Source organism: Vombatus ursinus, unplaced genomic scaffold (genome assembly GCF_900497805.2).
Source record: "Vombatus ursinus unplaced genomic scaffold, bare-nosed wombat genome assembly UNPS02014832.1, whole genome shotgun sequence".
NCBI lineage: Eukaryota > Metazoa > Chordata > Mammalia > Diprotodontia > Vombatidae > Vombatus > Vombatus ursinus.
Genome location: NW_020954610.1, coordinates 35735121 through 35760610, shown reverse-complemented (window position 1 = coordinate 35760610; position 25490 = coordinate 35735121). Strand labels below are relative to the sequence as shown.

At 36.9% G+C, this 25490-nt stretch overlaps 1 protein-coding gene across 1 annotated transcript in view; it reads left to right on the top strand.

Moving 5' to 3' along the window:
* Positions 1–25490, top strand: part of TMC1 (transmembrane channel like 1) — a 125696-nt gene that overhangs the window by 72851 nt on the left and 27355 nt on the right. The window contains exons 10-14 of the mRNA XM_027839375.1: positions 4486–4630; positions 6129–6323; positions 11166–11345; positions 11657–11818; positions 18326–18454. Coding sequence (XP_027695176.1) covers positions 4486–4630; positions 6129–6323; positions 11166–11345; positions 11657–11818; positions 18326–18454 — 811 coding nt within the window. The remainder of the gene's footprint in view (positions 1–4485; positions 4631–6128; positions 6324–11165; positions 11346–11656; positions 11819–18325; positions 18455–25490) is intronic.

The following is a 25490-nucleotide window of genomic DNA, read 5'->3' as shown; positions in this document are numbered from 1 at the left end:
TTATTCATTATGGCTGGTGAATAATTAATGAAAGGATGATCATTTGGCCGGCTCTCATACACCAAAGACAGATCATGGCAACCTATTGATGCTTATATGCCCTTGAAAGAGTAGACAACAGACAGCAATCAACTCTGATGGGTTAGCAATTAATGAGAGAATGACTATTATAATGAGAGGTTGACCAATTCTAATGAGGGGCTGGTGTAATGACTTTGACTATGTCACTTGTACTCCCAGACCACCCCCAGCTTGGCAATCTTATTTATCCTATTAACCCCTTTTAAAAAAAAATTACTCAGCAGCCCCTGGGAATCTACTTTCTTTAGTCCTTTAACGTTTTTTTTTCTAATTAGTGTCATTTCCCAAAATATATAATTTTTTAAAATGTTGCATCTTAAATTTAATCATTTATTGTAAATTTGTAGGATGTTTCCTGCACTGAAATTTTAATGATGTGATATTGTGTCATGTAACCAAATAGTACCGTATTGTAAACAAGTCCTTGTTTACAATATTCCCAACCATGTATGCTGGACTTCCCAACAATGCTTGACACACTCACTTGCCAACACTTACTTGTTAAGACCTATCAGTGGACTTGACCACTGATCAGTTTTAAGTTGCATTTTGTGTGTTTATTTGGAAAACAATGTAATCACTATGATTTTAATTGTTATACAACAGATAGAGCATGTACAAATGGTTTTTCAAAATTTTCTTCTCTCCTTTCCTTATGCTTCCACCGCCCCCTTACTTTTATTCAATGTCCCCAATTGTACCTGAAACTAATACTGCCAACCTGCATCATTCCAGTGCCCCTCAAGGGGTGGTATTGCCCACTTGGGGAACTTCTGAAAGGATTACCCCCACCCTAGCCTGAGTAGACCACAATGGACTTCCCTAGTTAGGTGGGATCTGAATAAGATTGAGGAGAATGTTAAATCCAATCCCGTTATCAACCCTATTCTTCAGGGGCTGACTTGAGTAAAGAATGAGGAAATAGGAAGGGAAAAAATTCTGGATCTTCCCAATAGTAATTAGTTATTAATATAAGAGAGAAATCATCATTTCTGTCATGATAATCAGAGAGGTAGCCTGGTGTAGTGAATAGAGAGCTGGCTGTAGAATCATAAAGATATGGGTTCAAGTACTGATTTTGATAAATGCTGGCCGTAGAACCCTGGGCAAGTCACTTCACCTCTCACTGTGTTGGACTACTCTTTAAGACTACAAGTTGCAGAGAACAATTTCTTTTTTTAGAAGTTCCTGCTCCCAATAAAATCATAGGTCCAGAGCACATAACCACATAATTTTTTTTTATGAAGTCTAGGCTTGTCATTATTCCGAAATGTGGATTTTAAAGGAGAAATACAAAAGCAGCATAATAAACAATTTAATCAATATTGTTTATTTAAAATCACATTAGTATAGGTTTAGGGCTAATTTTGATCAAGTCAGGGAAAATACTGGTTTTTAACATACAGAATTAGACTAAAGAACTATGGGATATATTGAGTCAAGGCAAAGTTGACTCCTGACTCCAGGTTTCCATAACTGAGAGTGACTTTCAGATTCTACATCAGTAGATTCATGAAAGAGAATGTTTCACAAAACCAGTAAGACACAAACATCCCTGGATTTTTATATAATAGTGACAACAACTTTTATATAGTGATTTAAGGTTTGCAAAGAGCATTGTAAATATTATCTCATTTTATCCTTACAACAACTCTGGGAGGTAAGTGCTATTATGTACATTTTATAGTTGGGACTATGATAGGCAGAGGTTAAGTGACTTGCCCAGGGTCACTTAGTCTTTGGTTAATGCTCAATGAGTTATTATTTGTATGCTAGCTAATTTAGACAAAACATTATTTGATTGGCTGATTGATTGTTGAAAACTTCAGGTTGACTACACCTTGGATTCAAGTAGGTTGCAGTTGACAAAAGCATTGCACCTTAGTGGAATGTCTTTCTTGGTCTTCTCCATCTAACTCTCTCCCCTTTTTCCCTCCCTTCATTGTTAGCATATTTCTATGATACTATTGGCCTATTTTTCAGAAGGTTTTTTATGTGATTTGTGAAAAAACATGCCTCTGGGCATAATTACAAAATGCTAAAAACTCAACCAGTATATTAAGTGATACAAGAGCAAAATTAAAAACAAATAAGAAATAAAAATGCTATTCAGAGTGAAAGATTTAGCTAAAGGCGCATAAACTTTTCGTGGTCCAAACTGCCTGTACTACATGGCATGGTCTCCTAGTTAAGCCCCTTGAAAAACAAGTTTAAGCAGGATCTGAACTATGTGTGAAGTGGTACTGACCATCTTGAGATTTGTCCTCAGTGCCTTCCATTCCTTTCAACATCCCAAACGCCTTCCAATTTCTCTTCGTAAGTCTTTTTTTTTGTCAACTCCCCCCCTCATCAGCCACCTTTTCCTATCTCTTACCCCTCTTGCAACTCTTCTGTCTTGTGTCTTATTACTTTAGCGTCTTCTCCCAGCTAAAGATAACGAGTGTTAAAGGGATCGTTGAATGAACTGTTGTCTCTTCCAGATAACACACTTGAGGGCCCTAGGCCTCAGTTTTCTTCATTAGTAAAAGGAGGTAGTTGGACTAGGTGAACTCTGAGGTTGGGTCCCTTATAGTGGTTAGAGTGTGTTGGGCATGGAGGCAGGAAGATCTGAGATTGAATCCTGCCCTAAAATTTGGCTCATGTACCAGCTCCATGATTTTAGACAAGTCAATTAGTCTCTCACAGACTCATTTTTTTCAATTGCAAAATTGGTAAAATAACAACAGCATCTACTTCAAAGGATTGTTATCAGAATCAAATTAGATAATATACAAAAGGCATTTTGATAATCTTAACCTATATAAATATTTATCATCATTCATCATCATTGTTGTCGTCTCTGTCATAGCATTTGAGCTACCTTTTACAACTCTGTCTAGGGGAGAATTCTTATAAAATAAGGATAAAAGACAAATAGACACAGCACAGTTTCCTTAAGAAAGCTATCAAATAAAGAATTGGGGGTTGTTTTTTTAATTACATTGTGGTTTTTGTTTATTTTTTTTAATGAGGTGAATTTTTATAGAATGTTAATGCCTCCAATCTAATACTGAATAGACTGATGGTGATAAAAAATAGAGGTAGGGCATGTGGAACCAAGATCTGGAACCACTCAAACCAAACTACAAGTGAATATCATTCATGCTCCATGAAAAAAAACTGTTTCTATTTCTATAGGGGTAACTATAATTACTTGGTATTAAAAACATTTTAAAATCTAGCTTTGTCAACTCAGTGCAAATTTTGGAGCGATGTGAATAGATAAACATGTTTTTGGTAGAATTTTCTTTTGCCAGTAGAATTTTTTTAAAATTAATAAAGGACTTTTTTCTTTTTCCTGGACCTGTAATTTTGTTGGTCTTAGGAACTCAGGAGGAAGAAATTCTCACTAAAGTTCAAGATCTAGCACCTACTTTACAATTTATAGTTTTAGAGGATAGTCTGGGGCATTGAGAAGTTGTGCCCAGAGTCATTGACTTGGGACATTTTCACAGGTTTTCCTTCATACTTAGAATGCTCTCCATCTTCATCTTTCACCTACTGGTTTCCCTAGCTTCTTTCAAGTTCCAGCCAGTATATAAGAAGGCTTCCCAAATCCCTTGATGGTAGAGCCTTACTTCAGTTGGCCATCTCTAATTTATTTTGCATATATCTTGTTTTATATAGTTGTTTTAATGTTGTCTCCCCCACTAAACTATGAGTTCCTTTAGAACAGGGACTGTTTTTTGTCTTTCTTTGTATCCCTCAAGCTTAGCCCAGTGCCTGCCACATACTAGGAGCTTAATAAAAGTTTACTGATTAACTGACAGCCTGCATCTGTCAAAGGCAACACTGGAACCCAGATCTTCCTGACTTCCAAGGTGGGTTCCCTATCCACTGGAGCCATCGCCAATAGTCTTGATTGATGTCTTGCCACTGGACTCTGATGACTCTGGAGGAGAGAGTGAGACTGATGACTTTGTACAGCTCAGCCTCACTTAAATACAATTTACTCACAAGTCAAGACATCAACCTCATGAAGTCATTGGTCCTCTTAGAGAATGGAGGACAAACAATAATAAATAATCCACTATGCCAGAGGATAATTGAGAAAAACCAAAGCACAGGCCTTTAAAATTTTCCTTTCATGTTAGTTTAGAAAAATAAAAGTATTTTATATACCTTAGTTTGCTCAAAAAATCCTCATGTTTGGCATCCATAGAAATGTGAAGGCCCTGGGAAAAAGAAATGGAAAAAAGCCAGGACCAGAAAATCTTTTGGGGGAAAAAATGTTTCTTTTCCTTCCCACATTTTCCTTTCGTTTTTTCTTCCCTTGAATTTGTCATCTACACTTTTGCCATAATAGTACCTCTTCATCTTCCCCTTTGAGGCCCCAATTCTGGATTTGCTTTTTTGTCTTGACAGGATGGCAAAGAACCTTGGTGAGGATGGAGGTGGGGATGACAACACTTTCAATTTCAGCTGGAAAATGTTCACAAGCTGGGACTTCCTGATTGGTAACCCTGAAACAGCAGACAACAAATTTAACTCCATCATAATGAACTTTAAGGTAAAGGGATTTTTCTACTGAATTTCTGGGAGCAAAATCTCACTAACCCAAGTCCCCTCCTGTGGTCTAGCAAAATATCCCAGGAAGAAAGGAAAGGTTGACTCATCGTATCTGCCTACCAGAATCTAGGGACAACTCCTGCTGTGGTTAGAGAAAATCTGATGACATTTCCCAACATTAATGTCATAGCATTGTCCTGCTTCCTCAGTTTTCACAATAATAACATTGACAGGAAATGAGAGATTTGTCATTCACAATTTTAACACTAGAACAAAGGCCACTGTTGTGGAAAAGAGCAGTAGACTTGGAATTAGGCCCAATTCTACCACTTATAAGTTCTGGGACCTTGGGCAAGCCACTAACTTTTCTGAGGATGTTTCTTCCTCAGTCAGAGGTAGTAGAACATTGGATATCAGCCTCTGAGTCAGGAAGACTTGGGTTCAAATCCTACCTCTGAAGCATAATGAACATGTGACACTAGACACACAACAGAGACAAGACAGTTGCAGGTCTGCAATGGTAGAGAAAATTTCCTCTATGGGAGTTCCCTATCCCAAAGCAATCATAGGTCCAGATTCTACCCTTCCCCTTTTCCCCCAACCACCATCCCATTTGTACTATCTGCTCCATGGGGCTATTATGAGGAAAGCACTTTGCAAACAATAAAAAAAAATACCCAGGTGAGCTATTATGATGTGAGTTATTGCAAGAAAGGGTTTTTTCCATTTTAAAGCATATTTTTGTTGATATTTTTTGTTTTTACATTGCCTAGCCTAGATTTTTCCCTATATCCCTTTCTTCCTTCTGTCAAAGAGCCATCTGTTACAACAAAGAATTAAAGTAAATAAATGAACAAACAAGTAAATGAGGAGAAAAAATAATTAAAACTTTTTAATACATAGAAAAATTGTCATTCTTGCTTTGAATTTTATTAATTTCTCAGTTGTCAGGATTTGTATTTTGATATTTAATAAAATTTGACCTTCTAAGCAACGTTCCATACCCATGCTCTACAAAGGGGAAAGGGGCTAGGCCTTGTCATCTTTCTTTGTTGAGGCCTTGTTCTTTATATTTGAAAAACATTTATTCAAAATACAGACCATTCCCCAAAATATTATTGTAAAATATCTTAAACACTACAAATACTACTACCCTCATGACAGGTCTGCATGACCTGCAGCCCTCGGACCGCTTACAGCACACCAAAGGATTTCGGGTGGCCAGTGAAAAAATGTAGAGGAAAACATCCTCTACATTTTTCACGGGTTGCCTGAAATTCTTTGGCATGGCCATGGGCCACAGGTTGTACAGGCCTGCCCTATAACAAAGGTTTCCAGGAAGCAGATCATCTCTTCCCAAATACATCTCATCTATCATGTAGAATTGATCCCAGGGGCTAATAAAACTTTGGTTTTTCAACTTTCAGTTCCCATAAAGTTCATCTGAAGTCATGATCCTTTAAGTAGTTGTTATTTCTTTCTTTTTCTCCTCTCTATAGGAAGCTATTGATGAAGAATTTGCAGCCCAAAGGGAAGAAAACGTCCACTTGATCCGATTCCTGAGGTTTCTTGCTAACTTCTTCTGTTTCCTCACACTTGGTGCAAGTGGATATCTCATTTTTTGGGCTGTGAAGCGATCCCAGGAATTTGCGCAGCAAGACCCAGACACCCTTGGGTGGTGGGAAAAAAATGAAGTTCGTCCCTGCATGTTTCCTATGTGTTTGGAATTTGCCATCTACTACTTTGTGGGTTGTGGGATATGCCTTGACTTTTTTCTTTTCTCCCCTCCATTCATTTGACTTTGTTTTCTGAGTTTTCCATTCAGTTCTATTCCTATTCCTATGTCTTCTATATCAAGAGGACAGGTGTTCAGATCTTGCCCCGAATGTTTACTAATTAATCAATCTTGAGTAAATCACTTAACCTTTCTGGGCCAAGGTTTTCTCCACTCTAAAAGGAGAGAGTTTGACTATTTCACCTCTGAGGTCTCATTTATCTTTGGCTTTGACATAATCATGGGAATCTGGAACTGGAAAGGATTGTAGAGTTTTTCTAGGACAGCCCCCTTATTTCACAAATGAGGAAAGTAAAACTCAAGGAGATTTATCCAAGGTCGCAAAATCTGTTAGTTGAAGACCTGGGACTTGTACCCAGATCAGGGACTGAGTTCAGATAGTGAAAATAATATGAGGGTGAGTGGAAGGGACAATGTGGGGGTGGGGTGGGAAGATGGCAGAACAAGAAGCTAAAGCTATAAATAAAAGATTTTTAGGATTTTAAAGGTTGAAGGGACCTCACAGGCCTTGGGCCTCATCAATGTGAGTTTCTTGGTTGCTGAATAATGACTCATTCAAACCCAAACAGTATTGTAAACAAGTTAATTTATAGTTTATATAGAGTCATTTTACTCTAAAGCTGAGAATATTAAATTCTGGGCCTCAGAAAAAAAATTTCATTTTCCTTTCTCACCTGCTTCATCTCTCATTCCTTGCCATCATCCTAAGGAGGGATACCTCTTTCTTTGGTAGTGCCAAGAGATTTGTAAATGAAGTTGGCACATTACTTCCCTGATCACTGTTCTGACTTTCTACTTCCATTCCCATCACTATTTCATAAATATATCCAAAGCCCTCTGAAGGGTTAGAGTGAATAGCAGCATATAGGAAGAATGGAGATAATTGAATGGCTCTAAGAATCAGCAATAGCCAAGAATTCTTTTGACCATTTGTAGGTTTCATATTCTCTCTGTAATCTCATCAGCTGCTATGGGCTAAATGATCATATCTCATCATGTGACTCCCAAATCTACATAACTAGTCCTTATGTCTCTCCTGGAGGGCAGCTAGGTGGTGCAGTGGATAGAGCACTGGGTCATAAATCAAGAAGACCTGAACTCAAATCCAGCCTTAGACACTTAGTAGGTATGTGAAACCGGGCAAGTCATTTAACCCTGTTTGCCTTAGTTTCCTCATCTATAAAATGATCTAGAGAAGGAAATGGCAAACCACTCTAGCATCTTTGCCAAGAAAACCCCAAATTGGGGGGGAGGGGTCATGAAGAGCGGGACATAACCGAAATGACTAAACAGTAACAATAACAACGGGTGTCTCTCCTGAGCTCTAGTAACACATCTACTGCCTATGTAGACCTGCACATGCATATCCCAAATATACCTCAAATTCAACATATCCCAAATCTAACTCACTATTGTTCCCTATTAAATCTACTCCTCCTCCCAACTTCTCCATTTCTGTTAAGGACATCACCATTCTTTCATCACCAATCAACTCTATGATTCTGTGATCCTTAGAATCATCATAACTCTCCTCCTCCTCCATGTTATTTAATCAGTTATTTATGTCCATGTTATTTAATCTTGCCAAATCTACTTCTATGATATTTCTCATGTTCATCCCTTTATCTCCATTCACAGGGCTATGACCCTGGTTTAGACCCTCCTTATCACCTCTGTTCTAGACTATTGCAATGGACTCATACTCAGTCTCCTTGCTTCCAGTCTCTTGCCCCTCCAATCTTTCACATCACCAACTCATTTATTTTCCCTCAGGTATATATCTGATCATCTCACTTTTGTGAAATTGCAGTAGTTCCCTATTTCCTCTAAATAAAGTACCAACTCCTCTATCTCACATTGAGCTTTTTCTAATCTAGCAGCAAACCACCTTTCTGGACTTAGTTCACATTATTCTCCTTCACCTAATTTGTTTTACAATCAAACTGGCCTATTTGCTGTTCCATGTACATGACATTCCATCTCTTACCTCTCTCTGCACATTTGCAGAGACTGTTTCAAGTTCCTAGAATGCTCTTCTCCCTCTTCATCTTTGCCTCTTGAAGCTGCAGCTCAGGGATGACTTCCAACAGAAAGCCTTTCCTGTCCTTCCAATTACTAGTACTCCCCCTCCCTCACCATTTCTAATATTACATAGCATTTACTTTGTATATATTTAAAATGTACTTTTCCATGTATTATAATTCCCAGGAGAATGAAAGATCCACGAGGGAAGATCTGTTCCTACTTTTTTCTTTCTTTCTTCTTTTTTGGTGTCTGTTAACTCAGTAGCCTTCATTGCCTTGTGTTCATTGTCTTGTGTGTAGCAAGTGCTTAATAAATTTCCTTGGGTGAAAAAATGAATGCTAAAACTGGCAAGAATTAGAATCAAAATTTCAAAGCTAGAAAGGACCTTAAGGATCATCTTATTTAAACCCCTCATTTTACAAATGAGGAAACTGAGGCCAAGAGAGTCTTGCCCAAAGTCATACAGCTAATTATTTACTAAGCCAGGTCTGAAATCTGCACCTTCTGACTCCCAGTTAATTTTGCCTTTACTTTGGTACTTTTACCTACCTTCATTAAAAATAAAGATATGACTGAGTCTATTGATAATCAAACAGCTCTAAGCTTTGTTTAATACGCCAGTCTCAAACAGTTCTGACATTGTACAGAAGAAAAAAGACTCTACATATTCAGTGAGCTAAGGGTCAGTTCATGGATTTTTTTAACTTTTGGATTTTGTTTGTCTTAGACTTTGGAGACAACTGAAGTTACTTTATCTTTGGTGTATAATTTCTGTTTTGAAGAGGTCTGAGAGATTATGGGGATCAAAGAAAATGTCTAGTTCTCCATCTTGTAGCTTATGTGACTCCCATATTAATTTTACAGTTATTTTCTATTTATGTAAAATGCTTTGCAAGCCCTAATGAGCCATGCAAATGCTATTAAAGTACCACACAATACCTTCTACTTCATATTACTAGTACTACTGCTACTATGCCACCACCACCACCACCACCATTACTACCACTACTACCATTACTACTACCACTACTACTACTCTTCCTCCTCCTGCTGCTGTTGCTACTACTACTGTTGCTGCTGCTGCTGCTACTGCTACTACTACTACCACTACTGCTACTACTACTATTTTATTTTCCATAGTACCTAATACCCAGTAAGTACTCATCAAATACTGATTGAGTGATTGAAAGCTTCCGTAAAGTGGTGACAAGGTAGCCTGAAGAAATTGAGTGGGAGAGATTTGGGGCTAATTGGAAGTAAGATTAGAGGTTCAGAGATTTTAAATTTGTACATTATCTATTATTTCCTGAGATTCCTTGTATTCTGTTACTCCTGGCTGGGTGAACTATTGAATTGCATTAAAAGATGAGAAGGTTGAGGGGCAACTAGATGGCCTAATGGATAGAGCATCGGCTCTGAAATCAGGAGGACCTAAATTCAAATCTGACCTTAGACACACTCACTAGTTGTGTGACTGGGCAAGTCACTTAACCCCAATTACTTCACAAAAAAAAAAAATGAGAAGGTTGAACTGGATAATATCTATCATTAATTCTATGATACTCCACTCTATGCTAGCAAAATTGATAATCAAATTGTAGAAAGTGTGGGGGAAGGCTGGTGAAAATACCCTAAAAGGAAAAAAAAATAAACCATACTTTTGCAAATAAAAAAATCTATTCAGGGCTAAACTAGAATGTACAACAATACACCTACTCTTCTAGATCTTACTTGCTCCCAGACAAAATGGATTTATTAATCAAGTTCCATTAAAAAAAACTGCATCAAAGCAAGTCATTCCTACCATATGTTGGTTCTGTTACAAGTAAAGTCATGTTCCATATGAACATAGCATAGGGAAAACCCAGAAAATTGATTAGCCATTGTCTAATACCATTAAAAAATGTTCTACTGTGCTTTAAAAAAACAACACAACACACACACACACACACACACACACACACACACACAGCAGAAAGCTTATTGAGAGTTTAGCCTTACTTTATTTTGCCCAAACTCAAAACCACCATGTTATTACCTGGCCAGCCTCATAATGTGCTGTTTTCCAATTCTAGTTCCCACAACAGTGATTAAATCAGAACCAACATTTCTGTAAAGGACTTGTTAATCAATTTCCTTCCAGGGGTGAGCTGAAGCCAGCTTTCCTGAAAGTCTTATACCTGAGGAATTGGCAAACACTATGTATCAGACTTTGATTTCTTTTGTTGATTATTTTAAGAAAGTGATGGAGAAAATATTAATAATGCAAATTAAACTTTAAAACACATCCATACATTTTTTACTTCAAGAGTTGGTTGTTAAATATTTACCAACACATTCCTGCCTATGACTCCAATCACCACCCCTCTAACCAAAACACTGTTCACAGCCAACAATTCCCAAAGGGGAAGGGAAACTCCCTGAATGCAGAGACCATCTTACTTGTGTAGTATTTGTATCTCTAATCAGTTAGAAGATAAATATTTATTAAGCACCTATGCTTAGCATAATGCCTGGCATATGGTAATCACTTAATACTTGCTTTTCATTCATTTATTTGGAAAAAGACTGAGGTCATAATGGTCCAAAATCATTCTCTTACCTTACAAGAACTGAAGAAAAGTTACCAATGAAGTATCTTAGGAAATGGGAAAACCTTAAAATCTCTCAACTAGATTCTTCCCAGTTTCATTTATTTATTTAATTCTTTTTACAGATGAACATGATCATGTCTCTCTTGGGGATGTTCTGTCCAACCTTATTTGACTTATTTGCTGAGCTGGAAAACTATCATCCCCTTATAGCTCTGAAATGGCTGCTGGGTCGCATCTTTGCTCTTCTTCTGGGCAACTTGTATGTATTTATTCTTGCCTTGTTGGATGAGATCAATAACAAGGTAAGTAGTGCTTTTGGGTTATTGGTCAGCACATGATTTCCAATTGTAGGACTGCCAGGGATGCCTTTGACAACTGTGTCAGTCTTTCCTTTTGTTAATTATTTCCTATTTATCCTTTATATAGCTAGTTTTGTGTATATTTGTTTGTTTTCTCTCACATTAGATTGTAAGCTCTATGATGGCAAGGGCTGTTTTTCTCCTTTTTTCGTATTTCTGGTATGTAGCAGAGTACTGGGAACAGAGTAGGTGCTTAATAAATGTTTATTGATTGATGAATTGGTTGGTTGGTTTCTTTGTGTTTGCTTTTCTAGCTGGAAGAAGAGAAGTTAGTCATGGCAAACATCACCATATGGGAAGCGAACATGATCAAAGCCTTCAATTCATCTCAGAGTGAAAATAGCACTGGTCCTCCTTACTTTGTGGAACCTGCTGATGTACCCAGGGGGCCCTGCTGGGAGACAATGGTAGGACAGGTAATGAAATGAATGGAACTGGGTTGCCTCAGGACCCAGATAAACAGATTTGTTATCTCAACGAAGATATCTATTGCAAACTCATCTTATCTGTTCACTGAGCAATACTCTCGTCCATGTCTTCCCATAAGTTTACCCCACTCAGTGTCCTGCTGGGACTTTCCTTGATTTCTCTTGACATCTTAAGGATACTCTTAGAGCCCATGAGCCATCTTTGACAAAGTTTATAGAATCCTAATCTTGAATGGTAGTCTATTGGAATAAGAAGGAAAGATGGCTAAAGGCATTGTCAGGAAACATTTCTTTGACACTTACACCATACCCCAAACCAATTATGGTCATAGTTCTAAGAAATTGTTGCTATTCAGTTGTTTCAATTGTGTCCGACTCTGCATGACTCCATTTGGGATTTTCTAGAGTTTACCATGCATAAGCACAGAAGAAATAAAGAGATTAATTTTATAAAGGAAATATTTTATTTGGCACGCAACATTATTAGTGTCATAAGGCTATTAAATTTTATAAATTTATCTACTCCATGAATATTTTTATAAAACCTTACAACTTTGGGAATATTTCAATTTCATCATAACAGTTATTTATCAGATATTTGCTGTTTTTTGTTGAATTATTTCAGTCATGTCCATTTCTTCATGACCCCATTTGGGGTTTTCTTGGCAAAGATAGTGGGAGTGGTTTGCCATCTCCTTCTCATTTTACAGATGAGGAAACTGAGGCAAACAGGTTTAGGTGATTTGCCCAGGGTGACACAGTTAGTAAGTGCCTGAGGTCAGATTTGAACTCATGTAGATGAATCTTCCTGATTACCAGCTCAGTGCTCTATCTGCTGTGCCACCTAGCTGCCCAGTTCTAATGCTCAGTTCTTTCAGGAGAGCTGGCTCCAGCACACCCCTGGAAGGAAATTGATTAACAAGTCCTTTACAGAAATATTAGTGCTAATAATTAGTGCTAATTTAATCACTATTGTTAGAACTAGAATTGGAAAGCAGTGTGTCATGAGGCTGGTCAGGTGATGGCCAGATGTGATGGTTCAGAGTTTAGGCAAAATAAGGTAAGGCTAAATTCTCAATATTTGCTTTAGCAAATTTGCAGCAATCATGCTATGAAGATTTCTACATTGCATTGGAAATATGTGGTTAACACTAAGTCCAAATCTATTACGTTTATCAATTCATTCCACTTCACAGATATTCTTCCTTTCAATCAGCAGATAGGTCCAAATATGATCAGTACTGTAAGATAGTTGGGTGACCAGGGCTTTGCTCTAGGGTGCCAACATCTAGCAAGAATAAAGTCCTCTGATGGATTGTTGTTCTTTTGGGGCATGAGAGCCCCTTTTCCTTTTCTTAGCTTCAGGGGTCTGTTACTGTGGTACTTTTCTTTTTGGGCTTACTTTTCTAATACTTCCTCTTTTCCTCACCTTCCAAGGGTTGGAAGGTCAAGTACCATTGATACCATTGAAGCTCAGACTATTCATCCCATGCTGGGGATGGGTGATCCTTTCTTTGGTTTTTTTTTTTTGTTTGTTTGTTTTGTTTTGTTTTGTTTTTTAGGCAATTGGGTCAAGTGACTTGCCCAGGGTCACACAGCTAGTAAGTGTCAAGTGTTTGGTCTGAGGCCGGATTTGAATGCAGGTTCTCCTGACTTCAGGGCCAGTGCTCTATCCACTGTGCCACCTAACTGCCCCGATCCTTTCTTCCAATGCAATTGCACCCAGGGCAGATTGTCCTCTGTACAATACCTTTTCCCTCTTTACCTCCCTGCTAAATTCATTTTTCCCTGGCCTTAAAAATTCCCGTTTATGGCTCCAATATTTACCACATTTTTAGGTATGATAGATATTTATAGGCAAGGTCAATGTCCATTTCTATGATGCCTTAACAAAGAAAAGAAGAAACAACTGGCAGGGCTTTGGAAAACATTTTATGGATTCTCAAGCTAGTAGAGATGCTAATGAGGGACTAAATTACCTGAACTGTTACGATCCTTGAATAGTTGTGGGTTTTTTTTAGATATTCAAAGAAAGCCAGGGCTCCACCAGACATGTTTCAGGGTACTCTGAAAGAAAATCTGTGCATGCCTAACACACGACTACTTTGTTGTATTGTAACACAATCCCATAAACCAAGGATTCAGGGTCATAATGACCAACATAAATATATAGCTTTGACAACCTCAGAATTTGAAAATGATTTCTTTTTACAGTACCATGTGGTCTGGTATGAAGCTAACAATGTACACATAATCTTTATAAAATATCTACCTATTTGTTTACATATCGTCTCCCCCATTGGAATGAAAGCACCTCGAGGACCAGGGATGTTTTTTGCCTTTCTCTGTATCCCCCAGGGCTTAGAACAGTTTCTGGCACATAGTAAGTGCTTAATAAAAGATCTTAAATTGACATTTGCCTAATGTCTGCCACAAAGCTAATGATTTGGAGCTTACACGTGGCTGCAAAGAACAAGCTTGTCCACATCTGGGGGTGATTGATAGGACATAATTGCCAATGTAATCTAACAATGTCCTTCAGTTTCTGAATATAGAGAAGCTTATGTGACTTTCCTAGCATATTGACTCAGAGCAAAGGTAGAAATTCATTGATTAAATCTCTTGCTTTCTGAAGTCCCTGGACTATGCAGTTTGTTCTGTCATGAAGTATTGATCTGTTTTGGTTTTTTTTTTAAGCTTTTAGTGAATTTCTTTGCTTCTCTCTGTCACTGTCTCTTTCTCTCTGTCTGTTTCATTCTCCTCTTTTTCTCTCCTTTCCTCTTTCCCTTTCTTCCTCTCTCTCTTTCTCTTTCCCTGCTTTTCCTTCTTTCCTACCCCACCTCCCTCCTCTCTATTTTTTGTGCACTCTTCCTATCTCTTTCTCTAATAATCAATTTATTTGGGAGAGTTTGTTTTCTTTCTGTCCTCCTGCCTCCTCTCTGAAAAAGCATTTAGCACTTGAGAGATGGCTGGATGAGGCAGACAGGAGAGAGAGAGTGGTAGGGTTCTGAATGGGATTTCTGATGAGACAGGTGGAAAGCATGAAAACAAAGCAAACATAACAAAGATAAAAAATAGTAGGGTTAGCAAGGCCATAGCTTTGGAAGATCAATATCCATATGTATGCACTTGAGACATTAATGGCTTGGTCCTCGTTTATAAGGGGAGACTAACAGAAACAGTATAGAATATAGACAGATTTAAAAAATAAACATGCCAAAAAATTAAAAGCTCAACTCTAAAAATTTTGCAGAGTGTTGTATACTTTTTCCAAAGACCCTGAATTTTATGTGAGCTTTTCTAGCTTGTCAGGCATCCTGATGTGTTCCTCTGCTTCTCCTTGGATCTCTCTAAGGCCCGATTTGCTCTCTCTAAGAGATGAGCAATTTTGGTCAAGTCCACTCCTACTTGGAATTGAGTTATCAGGGAAGATCTTTTCTTTCCCTCTGGTGAGTTTTCTAAGGGAAACCTTACTTACAATGTTAGGTGTCAATCAGTCAACAAGTATGTATTCAGCACCTACTACATACCACATACTGTGCTAGGTCTTAGGGATACAAATACAAAGAATGAAGCAATTCCTCCTCTCAAGGAGATTATATTCTAATAGAAGAGACAAATATATATAAAAATAAATACAACATGAAAATGTTTTATATATATGTGTGTGCATATGTGTATATATGTGTCTATACATATATATGCATGTACACATGCACACATTTATATATGCTCCTATATATACACAATACATATATACATACATGCATATGTACATACTATATTAATTATTAATTAATTAAAATAACAATGGAAAATTTATGGATTATTTATTAATTAATTTAATGAATAATGAATAATTTATTAATTAATTAAAGTTAAATGCAAGGTACATTGGGTTGGACAACAGTTTTCCCTAGGATATTTGAATTGTGAGTAGAGAAAAGCAGGTCTCCTACTGCATCCAGGGTCATCTCCAGTCATCTTGATCTATATCTTGCCACTGGATCCAGATGGCTCCAAAGGAAAGAGTGAGGCTGGTGACCTTACACAGCCCTTCCTCACTTAAATTCAATTCACTTGCCAATCATGACATCACTGTTCTAACATCATGATCCTCTTTGAGAACAAAGGGCAAACAACAAGAGGTGAGCAGAATCTTTAAGATAAGCGAGGTAGACAGGATGGCCTCCAAGGTCCCTCTCAGCTCTAAATCTGTGATGCTCAGATGCTTTGCTAGGGCACCCTTACTTTGGGCTAGGCCAGACAGACTCCCTGAAATGGCTTGGATGGGAGAAGAGAAGGCGTGCCATCGTTGGAAGCTAAAGTAACAAGTACTGCTCACCTCGATAAACTTCCCTGTGACTTCTTCTGACTTATTGCTCATCTTTTGTGTCAGGAAAAGATTTCTACTTGTGGCCCTCTATCTTCTCTAGGACCAAATATAAAATTTTCTCTTCCGCATTTCAATCCCTTCACAAACTAGGCTTTTCCTTCCTTTTCAGCCTCCTCACACTTTCCTTTCCTCCATGCATTCTGCATTTCAGGGACACTAGCCTACTTGGTGTTTCACACAAATTATGGACAAGGACACTAGGTCACATAGCCTCATCCCCAACTCTATACCTTTGCACTGGCTGTCCCCAATTCCTACATTGTTCTTCCTCTTCACCTCTGCTTCTCTGTTGGCTTCCTTCAAGACTCAACTCAAATTTCACATTCTTGGGAAGCCTCCTCCAATGATATGCTAGTAAATGTTTAACAACTGCCCCCCACCATGTATGCACGACATACTTTTATTTATTTTTATTTTTAAGTTTTTTTTCTTTTTGGCGAGGCAATCAAGGTTAAGTGACTTGCCCAGGGTCACATAGCTAGGAAGTGTCAAGTGTCTGAGGCCAAATTTGAACTCAGGTCCTCCTGCCTCCAAGGCTGGAGCTCTATCCACTGCAGCATCTAGCTGCCCCCATGATATACTTTTAAGTATGATCTGCATTATTAACATTTTCTCCATCTCTTTCTAAGTCTAAACCATAACAACTCCAATAAATCAAGCCTTAATTTACAACATTTGCCAAATTCTAAGGTAGAAATGCTTACATTGAAAATTTAATAATGGATTGTAACAAGCTGTTTGAGTTGGCTCCAGCCTTTCCTTGACTACTTTCCTCCCATTTCTCAAATTACCTTTAATCCTCAGTATATACTTTAAATGCACATAGTTATTTGTACGTTGTCTCCTCCATTAGAATGTGAGCTACTTAAGGGCTGGGACCATGTATTTGCTTTTCTTTGAATCCCCAGAACTGAGTACAATGTCTGGCTCATGGCAAATACTTATGAAATGCTTATTAACTGACTGACTGGTAGTTGCATTGATCAAAATTGCCCCTATTACTTATTGTCGTCATATTCTACTCATATGAAAATGATAGGCAAGAGAGGATCTTCACATATTGTGATTTGTTTCTCTGTGACCAGGGATGGGGAAATAGCATCTTCTAGCCACAATCACTGAATGGAGTGCTTAAAGGTCCATGGACAAGCTGTCTGAGAAAATTATGCTGGCCAAGCTGCTCTTCTTTCCTCTAAAACAAGAGTTCTTATTGTGGGGTCCATGGAACTCCATGGTTTCTGGGGGTAGATTTTAGGGGATCCATGAACTTGGTTGGGAATTAAATGCATCCTTATTTTGACTCACTTCTGGATTCCTTCATAGTCCTATGTATTTTATGTTATGCATTTAAGACCATTGTTATAAGAAAGGGTCTATAGGCTTTACCAGACTGCCAAAGAGGGATCTAGGACACAAAGAAGAGGTTAAGAACGTCTGCTATAAAAGTACAAAGAGTGCAGGTTAGACCAGAGGTTCCCAAACTTATTTGACCTACCACCTCCTTTTAAAAAAAAAATGTACTCGGTACCCACCTGGAAATCTACTTTCTTTAGCCCTTTAATGGTTTTTTTACTTGCATAATTCAAAAAATATAAAATATTTTTTAAATTTAATAATTTATTGTAAATTTGTGGAGTTCAAAAGACTTGACCATTGTCAGATATTTAATAATAATAGCTCATATTTTTAGTCACTTTTAGGTTTGCAAAACACTTTTCATATGTTAACTCATTTTATCTTCACAATAACCCTGAAAAGTAAGGGCTTTTATTGTCCCTGTTTTACGGATAAGAAACTATGGTTGAGTGAATTGTCCAGGGTCAGTGTCTGAGGCAGGATTCAGTCTTAGACACTCAAAAGTCTCTATTTTGTCCATTGAGGCAACATTCAAACCTAGGATTTCCTAGTCCTGCCAATATCCACTATCACAAAGTAGAATAGTTTTAATATTGATAATTCATTATTGACAATCCATTAGATTATGAGCTTCTTAAGCAGGGACTATTTTTGCCTCATTTTGTATCCCAATTGCTTAGCACAGTGCCTGATGTATAGGCACTTACTAAATGTTTATTGATTGATTGATAATCTCTCAACAGGAATTTGTGCGACTGACTGTGTCTGATGTCCTGACAACCTATGTCACAATTCTCATTGGTGATTTTGTAAGAGCCTGCTTTGTCAGGTTTTGTAATTACTGCTGGTGCTGGGACCTGGAATATGGCTATGTAAGTACTGATCTGGTTTCCTTAGCTCTCATTAGACTGTTTCAGGGTCACTTGCTTCTTTGTAGCTCATCACGTGAAGAGAAGAAAGTATCAAATAGTTTGTAATGCGGGAATCTCCTTTTTAAATTATAAATACAAAATGTTTAAAGCTGTAAGTGATAATTAAAAGATTGACGAAAAAAAGTCAATCCTAAATTACACCACAAGTTATAGTCTAGTTAAATAAGTGAAATCATGAAAGCAGAATGTGTCTAAGGAGCATGGGGTAGGGAAAGGAGGGTGAGGGCCCTATATTGATTGAGATCAGTTTTGAAAATGTGATAGATTATTGGGTCAGTAGCCAATGCTCCTACTTTTTCCTCTCTCTCCTCAACCTTTCATATTTCTAAAAGTGAGGCAAAGGGTAAAGTGTGTGACATCAGCTATGTCACCCTCTTGGGTCTATTTGAAATATTGGTAAAGATTTTTGGCCATGGATTCTGGTTTTACTCTCTTTCCTCAAGCTCTTGGGCTATTTCCCCTGATGATTACTATTCACACCATATACCCCCAATCATTTTCAGAATTTGAGATGAGGCACAAAGTACACCCTTACCACAAAAAAGCTGAGACTCCCAGTCTTTTTACCTAGCATTTCCACTCTTCTACTCTCCCTTTCCTCCCATCATTGTTGCTGTCAAGTCACTCCCTTGCCTCTAAAGAAAGTATTAGAGACGTTATTGTGCCTGATGTTTCCTCGTTTTCATGTGTCTCTCTGCTAGGATTATACCAATAATGTAGGGCCTGTGCAAGACTATATTCTTTGGTTCCTATATCTTATCTAGAATTATAACAATTCAATTGGTCATTCAATCAACAAACATTTATTAAGGACCCACTATATGCCATATTATTAGGAATTTAAAGACAAAAATGAAATGATCCTTGACCTCAAGCTGTTTATACAAGATAATTTATCAGGGGAATGGAGAAGAACTAGCAGCTAAATGTTTCAGAAGGGCCTAATGTAGGAGGTAGAACTTCAGATGAACTTTTAGAAGGACGGTAAGTATTTTAAGAGACATAGATAAAGAGAATAGTACATTCCAGACACAGGTCATACACTGGGCAAAGGCGTAGAGACAGAAATAAAATATCCTATATGAGGAGTGGCAAGGAGGCCAGTTTGGCTGAAAACATAATTCTTTACAATTACAAAGTAATTTTTATACATTATTCCATTGGAACTATACAATTCATTTCAACTAGCATTTATTAAATACCTACTTAATATGTACCAGCAATGGGGTGGCTGCTAGGAATACATAGATGGAAACAATGTTATTTCCCTCATTAGAATGTGAGCTCCCTGAAGGCAAGAAATGCATTTTTTCCTTTGTATTTTCAATGTTTAACACAGTGTGATACGAGATTAATAAATGCTTGTCACCTGTCAATGGATTGGTTGATTAAAACCAGTCCCTGACCTGAAATAGGTAGTACAAGTTTTCTTTTTCTCTTTTACAGATAAGGCAACTGAGGCTCAAAGAAATGTAATTTGTCCATGGTCATTTAGCTAGTAAGGGACTAAGCTGGTGTTGAACTCAAGTCCTCTGAGTCTAATTTTAAGGCTTTTTCACTACTCATCCAATAAGTATGACTAACATCACTTAGTAGCATTTAAATTAGTAACAACCACCCCTGACCATCTCTAGGCACTGAGTCTATGGAAAAGGCCACTCTGATTGTCTATCTGTCATAGCTCCAAGTTGGATCTGACTCCTGACTTTGACTACATGCCATCTGTTAGGTCATCGCTATCATTGTTGCTCAGAATGCCTTCCCAGCTCAGCCAAGACCAGTTAGCTAATGCTCTTTGGTGAATGACAATGAGGTAATGCTGTAGACTCAGGATGCTGTTGAGTTTCCTTCTCATTCCTTGCCATGAAGTACTTGGCTGGCTCAGTTTCATTTCTGTTTTTCTTGTCTGACACAGCTATAATCTGACTTAGGCATCACAATGGAAGTTTCTTCACCTGGAATTTGATACCATTGCCTGGCCTTTTGCTTATCTCTTCTCCTGGCTATTTTCTTCTTAAGTGCTAGAAAATGTACTACAAAAATGGAGTCAAGAAAACATGACCTGGATGCATAAAAGCTGTAATTAAATGACTGTAATTTATTATTTATTGTGTGCTGATAGTATTCTTGGTTCTGTACAAGGTACAGGAGAAAAGGCCAAAGTTCTTGTCCTGGTCATAAAAAAGGAATTAACCCCTGTCTTATCCTTCTGGTTTCTGCTACAGAGAGGATCTTGGACAGAGGAGGAACCCAGTATTATGTGTAATCAAACATCCTTAAATACTAACCTTCTGATGTGTTTTTTTTTTTATTTTTTATGATTAACCATAATTTTATGATCTTTTTTATTTTTATGATTAACCAGCCATATTGGGAGTTATTATGCTGTAGTGGAAAGGGCAGTGAATTTGGAATCATTGGACTTGAATCTGATGTCCTAACTCTGCCAACAGCTACTTGGGTGACCTTGGTTATTTAACCTTTTTGGGTTTCATTGTCCTTGCCTATAAAATGAGACAATCCCTGAGGTTCCTTCTAGTTTGAGATTCAATATCATGTGAGCAAAGGAGTTATCCATTCCACAAATATTTATTAAATCTTCACTATGTTCAAGAAATCATTGGGATGCCTAAAAAGAGTCTTTAGTGAAATGGGAGAAATAAAATAAATATGAAAGTAACTATAATATGGGACAGAAAATTCTAAATGCCAAAAGGGAGAATCAGCATATTTGTAAAGGGGTTCATGGTATATTTGATAGAGTGCTGGATTTGGAATTAGGAGGAACTTGACTTGAATCTTGTTTATAACCCTTAGTAACTACATGACCCTGGACAAGTCACATAAACATTGTTACCCCTTTTTTAGGAGAGGTGGGATGTATCTTCAACACAGGATGGTGCCTGTCACATAGTTAGGGCTTAATAAATGTTAATAAATTAACACTGATTAAATATCAATTAATTAATTTAATTAATTAAATATTAATTAAAATTAATAAGTGTTTGTTGACTGACATCTATAAAATAAGAATTAAATAGCATCCTGAGTTTAAGTTTCTTTTCTATAAAATGGAAAGAGTAATAATACCTATCCCAGAAGTGTAACATTCAATCTTCATGGTGGAAATGACACTTGAAACAGGCCTTGAAGAAAGAGAAGGCTTTACCCAGATAGAAATGTGCTGGGAGAAAGTTCTGGCCATGGGAAATGACCTTTACAAACGCATGAAGGCAGGAGGGGATGGGATGAGATCAGGGAACAACTTAGTAGTCCTGTTTGGCTAGAATGCAGAGTATGTGTGGGAGAATAAAACAAACTAAGACTGCAGTGGTAGGTTGGAGACAGATTGCAAAAGGCTGAACAGTTTCTATTTTATTCTCTTGCCAAAGAGAAAACACTGAAGGTTTTTGAGGCAAGGAGTCACTTAATCAGGGCTGTACATTTGGAAGACTGTTTTGGCAAATATAGGGATGATGGATCAGAGAAAGGAGAGACTGGAGATAAGGGGACTAGTTAGAAGGGTACTGCAAGATTGGGAAAATGATATCCTGAAGCAACAATAGCATGTGAGCTGGCATTTACAGAAAGATTTCTGGTTTGCTAAGTGCTTTACATATGCTATCTGATTTGAGCCTCACAACAACAGTGTGAGATAGGTGCTATAACTGTCTTCATTTTGCAAAAGAGGAAACTGAAATTAAGTTGTTACTTGCTAAGGACCATATAGCTAGTAAGTGGCAGAGGCAGGATTTGAATCCTGACTTTCCTGACTCCAATTTTCACTAACCCATGCTATGTCAGAAATATTAGTGAAAAGGAGAGATGAGATAGTATGAAAACAGAATTTTTAGACCTTGTAACTGATTTGATATAATATCAGGCAAGGGAAACAAAAGAGTAAAAAACATATATTCCAAGGTTGCAGGAATTAGGGAATGGAAAGGTCTATGGTGCCATCAATAGAAACAGAGAAGTATAAATCTCAAGTATGTTATACATATAATATAATACATTACATTATGATATTACATATTATGTGTATGTATATATGTGTTATGTATATATGTATGTGTGTGTACCTGGCTATACAGACATTTTCATACGTTTATATATATGCATGTGTGTATATATATGTATATACTCATACATATGCAGACATTTCATTTGTGGAAGTGGATGAAATTGACAAAGAAGTGAGTGCAGATGAAGAAGAAAAGAAAAGAGGAAAGAGGCAGTGATGAAGAGAGACAGAGACAGAAAAAAAAAGAGACAGAGAGAATGAGAATAAATTATCTATATTGTTAGGTCCCAAAGAAGATTGAAACAGGGTCAAGGACATGAGGGGAGGAGTCATTCTTGGCAAGGAGGAATACACTTCCCATTTGTGAAGAAGGTGTACTACCAAATTAATTTATGATATAAATATGGTTTTGATACCTAAACCAGAGACCTACAACAGAGAAAGAAAACTATAGATCAATTTTCCTAATGAATGTTGTTGCAAAAAATTTTAATAAAATACTATCAAGGAGATTATAATAATATATCACAAAGATCATACACTATGATTAGGCTTAATTTCTACCAGGCATTCAAGACTGGTTCAATATTAGGAAAACTATAAGCATATTGACCATATCAATAATAAAAACAACAAAAATCACATAATTATTTTAATAAATACAGAGAAAGTTTTTAACAAGATACAATAAACATTCATGTTTTAAAAAAACACTAGAAAGCATAAGAATAAACAGAGCTTTAAAAAAAATGATAAGTAGTTTCTATCTAAAACAGAGGGCAAATATGATTGATAATGGGGATAAACTAAAAGATTTTCCAATAAGATCAGGGGTAAAATGAGGATGTCCACTATCACCATTGTTATTTAATATTGTATTAGAAGTTATAGCAATGACAAGAAAAATAATCTTGAAGGAATTAGCATAGTCATAGAAGAAACAAAAATGTCACTTTTTGCGAATGATAAAATGGTTTACTTAAAGAACTCTAGAGATTAACTAAAAAACTGATTGAAACAATTAACAAATTAGCAAAGTTGCAGGATATAAAATAAACCCATACAAATCATCAGCATTTCTATATATTGCCAACAAAACCCACCAGAAAGAAATAGAAAGAGAAATTTCATTTAAAATAGCTATGAACAATATAAAATACTTGGGAGTCTACCTTCGAAGACATACATTAGAAGTCTATGAACACAATTCCAAAACACTCTTCACACAAATAAAGACTGGTCTAAATAATTGGAGACATATTAATCGCTCATGGTTAGGCTGAGCTAATGTTAAAAAATGAAAAAAACTACCTTAATTTACTTGTTCAGTGCCATATCAATCAAAATACCAAAGAATTATTTTATAGAGCTCCAAAAATAATAACAAAACTCATCAGGAGGAACAAAAAGATTAAGAATATCAAGAGAATCAATTTTAAAAAAAACTACAAAGGCATGAGCCCTAGCAGTACCACATCTCAAACTATACTACAAAGCTGTAATCATCAAAAAAAATTGGTACTGGATAAGAAATAGCAGGATTGATCAGTGGAACAGCTTAAGAACACAATATACAAAAACAAATGAGCACAGTAACCTAGTATTTGATTAATCCAAAGATCCCAACTATTAGGGCAAGGATTCATTATTTTGGAGGGGAAAACTCCTGGAAATCTGGTAAGTAGTCTGGTAGAAACTTGGCATAGACCATCATTTCATATCATATACCATGATAAGCCCAAAATGGGTACATGATTTAGACATAAAGAGTGAAGTCATAAGTAAATTTGGGGGGAGAAAGGGAATTGAAAAAATTACCTGTAAGATCTATAAATAAGAAAAGAATTTATGACTAAACCAGAGATAGGTAAAATGGACAATTTTGATTACATTAAATTAAAAGGTGTTTTTGCACATACAAAACTAATGAGGCTAAAATTAGAAGAAAAGCAGGAAATGGAGGAAAATCTTTGCAACAAATTTCTCTGATAAAGGTTTCATTTCTCAAATATAAAGGATATTCAATCAAATACATAAGAATAAGAGTCATTCCCCAATTTATAAATGGTCAAAGAATATGTGCAGGCAGTTTTCAGAGGAAGAAATAAAAGTCATATTTTTAAAATGTTCTAAAACATTCATAGAGAAATGCAAATTAAGACAACTCTGAGGTACCAACTCATTCTCATCAGATTGGATAATATGACAAAAAATGAAAATTACAAATGCTGGAGAGGATGTAGAAAAATAGGTATAAGAACGCACTGTTGGTGGGCCTGTGAACTACTCCAACCATTCCAGAAAGCAAGTTGGAACTATGCCCAAAAAGCTATTAAACTGTGCACACCTTTTGACCCAGCAATACTGCAAAGAGATAAAAGAAAAAAGAATAAGGATCTATGTGTACAAAAATATTTATAGTAGCTCTTTTTGTGGTGGCAAAGAATTGGAAACTGAGGGGATACCCATCAATTGGAGAATGGCCAAATAAGTTCTGGTATGTGATGTGATGGAATACTATTGTTCTTTAAAAAATAATGAAGGAATGGTTTCAGAAAAGCCTGAGAAGAGTTTTATAAACTGATGTAAAGTGATGTGAGTCATCCAGGAAAACACTTTATACAGTAACAGAAATATTGTTAGGATAATCAACTGTGAAAGATTTAGTAACTCTGCTTGACACAGTAATGTACCACAGTTCCAAAGGACTCCTGATGAAAAATGCTATCTGGGGTAGCTAGGTGGCACAGTGGAAAGAGCACAGGCCCTGAAGTCAGGAGGACCTGATCTGGCCTCAGACCAAACATTTGACACACACGAGCTATGTGACCCTAGGAAGTCACTTAACCCCAATTGCCTTAAAAAAAAAAAAGGAAGAAAGAAAGAAAGAGAAAGAAAGAAAGAGAGAAAGAAAGAAAGAAAGAAAGAAAGAAAGAAAGAAAGAAAGAAAGA